Source organism: Geospiza fortis, unplaced genomic scaffold, assembly GCF_000277835.1.
Source record: "Geospiza fortis unplaced genomic scaffold, GeoFor_1.0 scaffold85, whole genome shotgun sequence".
NCBI lineage: Eukaryota > Metazoa > Chordata > Aves > Passeriformes > Thraupidae > Geospiza > Geospiza fortis.
Genome location: NW_005054358.1, coordinates 2512435 through 2523297, shown reverse-complemented (window position 1 = coordinate 2523297; position 10863 = coordinate 2512435). Strand labels below are relative to the sequence as shown.

Genomic DNA, 10863 nt, shown 5'->3' with positions numbered 1-10863 from the left:
CTGGCAGGCCTGGGCAGCCTCTCAGCCCCTGCCAGAGGAGGAGGTGCAGAAGGGAAGGAAAGCAATGGGGGAGATGCTGCTGTGCTGAGCTGCACCCCCACCCTGCAGCCCTGGAGTGGGAAGGAGGGGAGGGATCCCATGGCAAGGCTGATCCCACTGATCCCCCTCCAGCTGCTCCCCACCACTTACTTTGGGTCCAGACAAGCCCTGGAAGGAAAAGGACAGGACCAGGATAAGAGGGAGGCAGGTGGGATCAAAGCTGCATCCCTGTGGGGTGAGGAGTGAACCCCAAACCTGCAGGAGGGGGAAGGACTCACCGGTGTCCCAGGAATTCCAGGGTGTCCCTGTGGGCCAGGGGGGCCACTGTCACCCTGCAAGGACAACAGAGAGCTCAGGGCACTGCACAGGACATCCCCCAGCCCCACATCCTTCTACAACCCAGCCCCTTCCCCACGTGGATTTTATATGGAAAAACAAGAAATTCACCCCAAATACTCATTTCAGTCCCTAACATTCCTCTCCACCCTGTCCTTACCTGCCTTCCCTTGGGTCCTGGCCTCCCAGGGACACCATGGGGTCCTGGCTTGCCCTGGAAATGTGGCAGGATGTCACACAGGGTGACAAGGGGCCAGGGGGAAGGAAAAGAGCAAAACCTGTCACACACCTTGAAGCCATCATCCCCTTGCTGGCCCAGGTCACCCTTGCTGCCCTTCTCGCCCTAGGAGAGAGTCAGGGAGAGCTGTGGTGGCAAAGGGAAGGACAGAACCCCCAGGACACCAGTATGGGTGGGGAAATTCCCACTCATGGTTGGCTGCAAAACTTCTGGAGCAAAAACCCCCAAACACCAGAGAATTGTTCCAGAGAATTCACTGCACCCACACTGGGGACAGAGGCAGCAGCAGGGATGAAAGGATCGTCCCAGACTGAAACATCTCTCAGGAAAACCTTGGACATTGCCAGGAAGTACTTGGAGAGAATAAAGAAGATTCTTGGTGTGCTGAAACCAGAAGCAGGGGAGAAATCCCAGCACAGCCTCCCCTCTGCCTGCTCTCTGGAGCTGCTCACTGAGGTGACAATAAATTTAAAGTCTTAATTATTCCCAAAGTTTCATTTTCCTGAAGGCTCTGAGCAGCTTCCCATTGCCAGGGAGTGGGATGGGATGGGATAGGATGGGATGGGATAAATGGGATGGGATCAATGGGATAGGATGGGATGGGGTCAATGGGATCCATGGGATGGGATAAATGGGATGGGATCCATGGGATAGGATGGGATGGGATAAATGAGATGGGATCAGTGGGATAGGATGGGATCCATGGGATGGGATCAATGGGATCCAAAGGATGGGATAGGATCCATGGGATCCATGGGATCCATGGAATGAGATGGGATGGGATCTGGGATCTAGGATGGGATGGGATCCGATCCATGGGATGGGATCAGTGAGATGGGATGGGATGGCACCCATGGGATGGGATAGGATGACATCCATGGGATGGGATGTGCTCGGTTTCTCCAGCCAAGGATCCATCAGGAATGGCACAAGGGAGGTTCAGCTCATGGTGCATCAGCATCAATGCTGAGAGCAGGGATTAAAAGGCTCCACACTGCTGCTTGCAACTCCAGGAGGATGGAAAAGCTGCAAAAGGCCTGGATTTGGGAGAAAATCTAAAAGTTCCATCTCCCAGCACTCAAGAACATGGTGGCCAACCCCAGAGAAAGATGGTGGAGCCATCAGGCCTCAAAAAGAGGGGAATAAAGGATGGCATTCAGCAAATTAAATGCCACCCTGTGCCCAGTGTCCCTGCTGTGCCTGGCACGTGTCCCCTACCTTGTGTCCTTTTGGTCCAGGGTCTCCTTTGATGCCCTTCAGCCCTGGGATGCCCTAAGAGAGAAACATGGAACTGCCTCACCCTGGGCTGAGCTGCTCCTGTCAGCCCCTGGCAAGGAGGGCCCTCCCCACACCGGAGGATCCTGAGGATTTCAGGCAGTTTTAGAAGCTTTGAGGCATTTTCTCATTGTTTCTTTGATTTTTGCCTTTAGGAGGATCCTTCAGCAAAGCCCATTAAAAATGCACTGGAGGTGCCTTGGCTGGCTGAGAATTTCCAGCTTGGGTTGGTTTTTTTTTGTGAAGTTGCAAAGCCCCAAAGTTGGGCTTTTTTTTTTTATTTTAAGCAGAGGAAAAAGCAATTTCTAGTAATTAAATGAGTACTTGGGTCCTTTTTGCTGGCTGCAGTTTGTCTCTCCATGCCAGCTCTCTGGGAAGGTGGGCACAGTCCCACCAGTGCTCAGCACTGCCTGGCATCAGACACATACCTAAAAGAAGGATTTGGCTTCCAGAACCACATTTTAGGGATGAAGTGCTTTGTCTGACTACCCAAACCCTCCTGGGATGTTCATTTGGGAGGAGAAGACAGAAGGAGATGGATGAACCATTTTAAAAACTTCCCTCATCTCATTTTAAACAGGTCTCTGCTTCGGGTCCCTGCTGGGTCACACAGTGGGGTCAAACAGGGAGCAGCCAGCCCCCCAAAACCCCACACTGATACTCACATAGAGTCCCTGGGGGCCCTGGGGTCCTGGAAGTCCTTTGTCACCTGGGTAGCCCTGAAATGCAAAGGGAGAAGCCCTGGCTGTGCCCAGGGTGATGCTCCAGGGCAGGGAGAGCAGCCCATGGGGGCTGTGGGTGTGGGAGGTGCCCCTGTTGGGCTGGGAGGCTCTGGGGGGCAGAGCCCTCAGTTATCCTTGTTTATTCATTTCTAACCCGGGGCTCAGGCAGGTGGGAGCACCCCCAAACTGCCAGGGGGCCAAGGCAGCCTGACAAAGCCACCTACCTTGTGTCCCCAGGGACCCCGTGGGGGCTGCTGGCCCATCTTGCCTCGCTTGCCCTGGGGACCACAGGTGAAAAACTCACAGGTAGTTCCAAACTGATCCAGCCACCCCTCGTCCCTCCAAGATCCCCTCTCCAGGGATTCTGAGCCCCCAGAAAACTGGGACCACCCTGCAGAGCCTGCACAGGCTCCAAGGAGCAGCTCCCTGCCACCCTGGTGGGGACAGCAGTGCCAGTTACCCGTCTGCCAGCTTCTCCTGGGACACCTTTGTCCCCTTCCTGCCCTGCATCGCCCTGGGGGAAGAGGAGAGGGGGGATGTGGGTCTCCAAGAGCTCAGCCACATCCCAGGAGTGGGCAGGAACACATGGGGACAGAGCCCAGCAGGCACTGGGGGATTCTGGAGATGGGCACCAAGAGCCGGGGAGGCCCCTGTGCCCCCCAGGGCCACCTGAGCCAGGCTAGAGGCAGGATCTGCCAGCCCCTCACCCAAAAACCAGCCCAGGAGCATCCTGGGCTTGCCAGGTGGGGATAAACAGATCCTCCTGGGCAATTCCCACTGTTTTCTCTCCATGGTCCCCCCAGCTCAGTCCTGCCCACCCCATGCCCACTGGGCAGACCCCTCAGGTGCCATCCCCAGGGAAGGATTTTGGGGGTACCTTATCTCCTTTGCGGCCCTTCCGTCCTTTAGGACCAGCTTGTCCAGGAGCCCCCTAAAATCCCAAAGGAGAAGGAAAACCTGCTGTGAGGATGCTGTGCCAGGGATGCCCCTCCTGGCTTCCCTCCCTGCCTTGCCCCAGTGTGCTCAGGAGGGTGCTCTCAGCTGGAATCTTCCCTTTGGGATTTTCCCTCTCTCTGGAGCAGCCTGCATTGGACTTCTGCACATCCAGGAGATGCCAGCATCCCCCAGCTTCTTTCAGGGAGAACCACCACTCCCACCATTTGTCCATTCCACTGGCTCCATCCCACTCCTCACCATTTGTCCTGGCTTTCCCGGTTCTCCTGGCTCCCCTTTTGCACCCACCAGGCCCTAAGAAGGAAAACAGAATTCAAGGCAAATCCAAACCTTTGGGTTATTCAGATATTTGGGTTATTCTGTGAGGGACACAGATGTGGGAGGCTGGAAAAGCTGGGGCAGGGAATAGGGCAGAGAGGAGCCTGCTCACCTCAGTGCCACTCAGCCCGGTGGCTCCAGCTTCACCCGGTGGCCCGAGAGTCCCCTGAGTTCATTTGGGGACAAAACATGAGGCTGGCAGCAGGGGAAGGCACAGCTGGGGCTGTTGTCCCCAGGGAGAGCTGTGCCAAGGATGTCCCCCATGGAGCAGAGGTGTTACCTGCCGGCCTGGCTGGCCCTTGGTGCCCACCACTCCTCTGGCTCCTTCATGCCCGGTGTAGCCCTGGAGCCCAGGGGCACCTGCCAGGCCCTGAGCCCCCCGTGAGCCCTGCAGAGCACAGAGAGGGGGACACTGCTCACCCCTGTCCTCAGCAGGGCCCGAGCAGCTGCCTCTCGAGGGATTTCAGCTGCACTGAGCTTTGCAAATCCACCTGCAGTTTATTCCATAGCAAATCCACCTGCAGTTTATTCCACAGCAAATCCACCTGCAGTTTATTCCACAGCAAATCCACCTGCAGTTTATTCTACAGCATATCCCCCTGCAGTTTATTCCACAGCAAATCTGCCCCAGTTTATTCCACAGCAAATCCACCTGGAATTTATTCCACAGCACATCCCCCTGCGTTTATTCCACAGCAAACATGCCCAGAGTTTATTCCACACCATATCCCCCCGCAGTTTATCCCACTGCAAATCTCTCTGCAGTTTATTTCACAGCAAATCTGCCCAGAGTTTATTCCACAGCAAATCCACCTGGAATTCATTCCACAGCAAACCCCCTGGAATTTATTCCACAGCAAATCCCTCTGCAGTTTATTCCACAGCAGATCTCCCTCGAGTTTATTCCACAGCAAATCTGCCCCGAGTTTATTCCACAGCAAATCCCCCTAAGGTTTATTTCACAGCAAATCCACCCAGAGTTTATTCCAGAGCCTGACCTCTCCCAGCAAATCACCCAAGCTAAGGGCTTGGAGCAACCTGTGGAAGGTGTCCCTGCCCGTGGCAGGGGATGGAATCCAAAGAGCTTTGAGATCCCTTCCAAGCCAGTTCTGGGATTCTGGGATTCCATAAGGGCACATCTAGCCTGGGCAGAGCAGCACTGCAAGGTGGGAAAACTGGGTGCAGGTGGGATTTATCCTGCAGCTGAGCTCGGGGCATCCACAATACATCTGGGGCTCTCTGCCATGCCCAGAATGCCCATCCTGGGGCACTGGGCAGCTCCTGGAGCCACAGGGACACCTGTGGATCTGCTCCAAGGAAATGCAGAGCCCTGGAGCTGCCTCAGGCACATTGCAGCAGCCCAGTGTTACCTGTGCAACAGCCCTGGCACTTTGGCATGGCTTTTAACAGCTCTATTAAAATTCCTTTCTTAACAGCTCTATTAAAATTCCTTTCTGGAGCTTTTGCTGTGGGAAATCCAAGGAAGCAGTGACTCAGTCCCAGAGCTGGGAGCCATGGCCAGGCTGGCAGAGCTCACTTTGCAGCCACCCCCAGGGTGAGACACATCCCAAAATGCCACCAAACCTCTTTCCCAAGGGAATTTCTGGGGGCAGAGCTGGTACTCACCACTGGGCCGGGCTTGCCACCATCTCCCTTCACTCCATCATCTCCAGCCTGTCCCTGTGGGGGCATGGGGGTTCAGAAAAAGCCCCTCAGCACCGTGTCTTTCACCTCTGAGGGGACTTTGAGCATCCTGTCCCACATCCCACGCTCAGCTGGCCAAGCCAGCCCTGGGAACCATGTGGGAGTGAACAGGATTCAGCAGCAGGAACAGGTTTTCCATGAGGCACCACTGGGTGCTGGAAAGGGTCTGATTTTGGGGGTTTAGGTACCGGGAGTTTGGGGTTTTAGGGTTCTGGGAATAGTGCTGAGTATGAGGTGTTAAACCCCCTCTTCATTTCTGAGCCCCCTGACCTGGCCAGTGAAGGGGCAATAAATCCTTTGGGTTGTACTGGAAATGGAGAAGCCTTTGGCAATTCCCAGCTCTGTAACATTCCAGGCATCAGTACCTCAAATCCTGCAGCCCCAGCAGGTCCATCCACACCTCGTGGCCCTGGATCTCCCTGGGGAAGGAGGGGAAACAGCTCTGTCCATGGAAAACCCTTCCCTGCCTTGCTGGCTCTGGATCTCAGGGTGTCCCATGGCAGGTCCCCCTGTCACCAGCCTGCCCAGGACATCCAGTGCCAGCACATTCCCACTGGGAGAGCTTGGGAAGAGGCCAGAAAAGGGAGTTTCACCCGGAGATGAAGGGTTGGAGCCATCATCTCTCTGTACCTTCTCTCCCTCGGGACCGTCGAGCCCAGGAGGACCTCGGAGTCCTGTCCCGCCCTGTTCAGGGCACAAGCAGAGGAACACGGGTCACCCAGCCCTGCCAGTCACAGACATGTCCCCTCACCAGGTCTGGGACAGAGATGGGCCCTGCCAGTGCTCCCAGTTACACACATGTCCCCTGGCAGGCTTGTGACAGAGATGGGCCCTGCCAGTGCTCCCAGTCACACAAATGTCCCCTCACCAGGTCTGGGACAGAAATGGAGCTCTGTCAGTGCTCCCAGTCACACAAATATCCCCTGCCCAGTGCTCCCAGTCACAGACATGTCCCCTCACCAGGTCTGGGACAGCAGCAGGCCCCTGCCAGTGCTCCTGGTCACACAAATGTCCCCTCACCAGACCCATGACAGAGAAGGCCCCTGTCCAGTGGCTCCAGTCACACAGATGTCACCTGGAAGGTCTGGGACAGAAATGGGGCCCTGCCCAGTGCTCCCAGTCACACAAATGTCCCCTGTCAGGCCTGAGACAGAGATGGGCCTTGCCAATGCTCCCAGTCACACAAATCTCCTCTCACCAGACCCATGACAAAGATGGGCCCCTCCCAGTGCTCCCAGTCACACAAATGTCCCCTCACCAGGTTAGTGACAGAGATGGCCCCTCCCAGTGCTCCCAGTCACACAAATGTCCCCTCACCAGGACTGGGACAGGTTGGAAGGGGAGGGGGGACACGATCTGACTTACAAACCATCCTCTGGCTCCAGCAGGTCCTGCAGCTCCGGGGACCCCGCCCTGGCCCTGGCACACAGAGGCAGACATGTTCCCAGCCTGGCAGGGCTGGAGTTTGTCTGGAGGCAGCATTGCCCCAAAATGCCCCACAAACCCAAACCTTCCTTTTGTGCCAGCAACACCCAGTTTTTGTGTCATGCCTGTGAGACATTAATCTCCCTGATTATGGAGATTTGACAGTTCCTAGGGTTTTCTGCAGCTCCCAGAGCCCAGGGTTTCCACTGGAGGGTGAGGGAGCCCAGCCCCAGCTGTACTTGCCAGCAAACCTTCTCGGCCCTTCTCTCCCTTCTGCCCTTTGCCTCCAGTTTCACCTGTGGCAGCTCCTGGACCAGGAATTCCAGGAGGGCCCCTGGGGCCAGCGTTGCCCTGCTCAGGGATGGAGAAAGTGTCACCACACAGAGGGAAAAGGAACAGCAGTAAATGAGCTTCTGCATGGAGGTGAGCTGTGTCACCCTCTGGCCAGCTGCCACAGAGGGCAGGTCACCCTGGGCTGCTCCTCAGCCATGGGGACACCCCTGTCCTGCTCTGTCCCCACCATGGAGCTGCAGAGGTTTGTCACAGGCATCTTTTATGAAATATCCTTTCCTTAGGATTTTTCTCCTGAGAAGCTGAGAGGCCTCAGGAACAAAATGTAAACAATGATTATCTGCTGCTGTGGAATGCAACAGGTGGATCTGTGATTGGCACATGTTGATTGTTTCTGATTAATGGCCAATCACAGTCAGCTGGCTCAGACAGAGAGGCCAAGCCACAAGCCTTTGTTATCATTCTTTCTTTTTCTATTCTTAACTAGCCTTCTGATGAAATCCTTTCTTCTATTCTTTTAGTATAGTTTTAATATAATATAGATCATAAAATAATAACTTCTGAATATAATCATAACATAAAATAAAACTTCTGAAACATGGAGTCAGATCCTCATCTCTTCCCTCATCCTAAGAGCCCTGTGAACACGGTCACAGAGGTTGAGCAGGCCAAGGGTGTTCCCGAGGTGCTGCAAAGAGGGACAGGGTTAGAGACACCCCTCACCTTCCATCCCCGCAGTCCTGGCTCGCCCGGGTCCCCAGTGTCACCAGTGTCACCCTGCCCGGGGGGAAATGCTCACATCAAACACAGCAGCTGCTCCCCAGCCCCATCCCAGGGCAGGTTAAAAGCTGGGCTTTGATTTCCATGGGCTTTTCCACCCTCCCCTGGCTGGGATTTTGATGCTGGGTAAGGCACAGCCTCACCTCCTGTGCTGGGAGATCACCCCAGCTGTGACCCTGCTACCCCAAAAGTGAGGAGGGACAAAGCTGAGCACACCTTGCCCAGCATGGGGACCCCAAAACATAAACCCCCAGTTCCATGGGAGCATCCCAGGCTCTGTGGGGCAAAGCCATGGCATGGGCAGGGTCCAGAGGCAGCACCATTCCCATTCCCTGTGGGGACAGCCCCACACGTACCTCCTTGCCTTGCTTCCCAGGCCGTCCTGGTGGCCCCTCTGTCCCCTTGTCCCCCGGCTCCCCAGGGCTCCCTCTGATGCCTGGAGCTCCACGGGTTCCTGCCTCTCCCTGGACAGGATGAAGATGACCAGGATGATTCCTGGCTGTCTTTTCCAGCTGAGCCTGGCTCTGACCACCATCATTTCCCAATACTGGAATGTCACAAACATATTTTCTGAAAAATCCTCTTGCCAGGATCTTTTCTCCTGAAAAGCTGGGAAGCTTCAGCTTCTCCATGTTTTGCTGCTTTGGAATGTGATTTGGAGAATTGTTTACCCAGCATGTGAAATTTGTTTTTACTTGATGACCAATGACAGCCACCTGTGTCGAGGCTGCGAGCAGTCACAAGATTTTATTATGATTCCATTCCCTTCCTTGCTGGCCTTCTGATGTCTCCTTTCTCTTTCTTTAATAATATAATATAATATAATATAATATAATATAATATAATATAATATAATATAATATAATATAATATAATATAATATAATATAATATAATATAATATAATATAATATAATATAATATAATATAATATAATATATAATATATGTAATATATATATTATAATCTCATATCTCATTGATCATATTTTATATATCATCTATAATATTTTTATATTATATATTATGTAATATAAAAATATGATATCAGCCTTCTGAAACATGGAGTCAAGATTCTCATCTCTTCCCTCGTCATGGGACCCACAAACACCACCACACTGGGAAAAACCCAGTTTTCTTATGGAACCTCCCCTGCCATGCCCAGCAACGTCAATCCCCAGGCATGAGGATGCTGGGGAGGGGTTTTCAAACACCTGCCATGGATTCAGGTGCCTGTGTGACCCTGCAGGAGTGGGGTGAGCCCAGCATCACCCCCAGCACCCACCTGCTCACCCTTGGGCCCCAGCTGACCCTCTGCTCCTGGCGGTCCTGGTGGTCCCTGTGGAGGAGAGAAAAGCCCAGCCCTAGCACAGCTCACAGCTTTAACCTTCTGGCTTTTTTGAGGATCAGCAGCCTGTTGGAGCAGGGAACTGGGGAGGGGGAGGCTGGAGCAGCCCCACTGGGGTGGGCACACAGGTGCCAGCTGCTGTACCTGCTCCCCATCCAGCCCGCGGACTCCGGCTGCCCCGGGATGTCCCACCTCGCCCTGCAGAGGACACAAAGGCAGGACAAGCAGCCGTGTTGGTTCTCGGTCTCTGCAGCTCCCCCGAGATGCACATCCCCATCCCACAGTGATGGGGCCAAGCTGGGAGCAGTGCTGCCCCCCGCCAGCCCCGGGGAGGTCAGTGGGGTGAGCCCGAGGCTCTGGGCAGCTCCCAGGGAAACCAAATCCTCTCCTTTGTGCTCACCTTGTCTCCTCTCATCCCTGCAGGTCCTTCACGTCCATTTGGACCTTCCTGGCCCTGAGAACAAACAGCCCACATCAGCAGAGGGGCTTGGCCCGAGCTCAGGAGCCTTTGCAGCTCCCGAGGGGGGTCTGGGATGTCCTGACACACCACATGTGGCCATGGGAAGGGAATCCAAGCTCCAGCTCCTCATGCCCCTTGCAACACTTCCCTTTTCCTTCCCTTCCTGCAGGTGCTTCAGGAGGCTCCCCAGAGGTGCAGCTGCAGGAAAACCCCCAATCCCTGTCCTGCTGAGAGGCTCAGGGAGGGCTCCCAGCAGCACTCACCGGGTGGCCAGGTGGGCCAGCAGCCCCAGCTGCTCCAGGAGTGCCCCTTTCTCCTCCTGCACCAGCCTTCCCGGGCATGCCATCCAGGCCTCTTGTGCCAGGAACACCCTGCAAGGCCAGAAAGCCCCTTAGGCCCCCCAAAACACAGCTCTGGGAGGGCTAAGCCAGGGAAAGCCCCATGGCTGATGCAGTTGGGTCACCTCAGGGTCCAAAGGTGCCACCTGCCCCATCCCTGCAGGTGCAGGACACTGCTGTCCCCACACCCCACTTGTCACCAGCCACACACACAGGGTTTGGGGTGTTCCCTGCCCCACAACCACCCCAGGGATGAAAATATCCTGGAGTGGGCAACGATGTCTGTTGAGTTGTATTTTATTTTTTTCTCTAGGGCCAGGGTTAAATGTGTGAGACAATATTTCTTGTTTGGACTCAGATGTTTATTAGTTCATCTATGTCACAGTCTCACAAACCCTGTGTCTTCTATAGTACTTCACTCAAATTAAAAATGGAACTGCATTTCTCTTTCTACAAGGTATTTAAGGGTAAACTGTCTAATTAAGAAATGACATTTAATTTATTTTTACTTTTAACCTAATAACCAACCACTTGTGGCCCGCAATGCAGACTTTATCTAATTACATAATACTACTTAAACTATGAAGAACGTGAAGAAGCAGACACAGCCTCTGCCCTAAAACCTCCATCGTGCTAT

At 54.3% G+C, this 10863-nt stretch overlaps 1 protein-coding gene across 1 annotated transcript in view; it reads right to left on the bottom strand.

The window, feature by feature from the left end:
• Positions 1–10863, bottom strand: part of COL27A1 (collagen type XXVII alpha 1 chain) — a 61921-nt gene that overhangs the window by 5706 nt on the left and 45352 nt on the right. The window contains exons 40-62 of the mRNA XM_031059234.1: positions 10152–10259; positions 9829–9882; positions 9573–9626; positions 9366–9419; positions 8439–8546; positions 8026–8079; positions 7255–7362; positions 6952–7005; positions 6217–6270; positions 5952–6005; positions 5509–5562; positions 4163–4270; positions 3995–4048; positions 3805–3858; positions 3488–3541; positions 3071–3124; positions 2835–2888; positions 2554–2607; positions 1832–1885; positions 665–718; positions 536–589; positions 318–371; positions 190–207 (exon numbers count right to left, since the gene is read on the bottom strand). Coding sequence (XP_030915094.1) covers positions 190–207; positions 318–371; positions 536–589; positions 665–718; positions 1832–1885; positions 2554–2607; positions 2835–2888; positions 3071–3124; positions 3488–3541; positions 3805–3858; positions 3995–4048; positions 4163–4270; positions 5509–5562; positions 5952–6005; positions 6217–6270; positions 6952–7005; positions 7255–7362; positions 8026–8079; positions 8439–8546; positions 9366–9419; positions 9573–9626; positions 9829–9882; positions 10152–10259 — 1422 coding nt within the window. The remainder of the gene's footprint in view (positions 1–189; positions 208–317; positions 372–535; positions 590–664; positions 719–1831; positions 1886–2553; positions 2608–2834; positions 2889–3070; positions 3125–3487; positions 3542–3804; positions 3859–3994; positions 4049–4162; positions 4271–5508; positions 5563–5951; positions 6006–6216; positions 6271–6951; positions 7006–7254; positions 7363–8025; positions 8080–8438; positions 8547–9365; positions 9420–9572; positions 9627–9828; positions 9883–10151; positions 10260–10863) is intronic.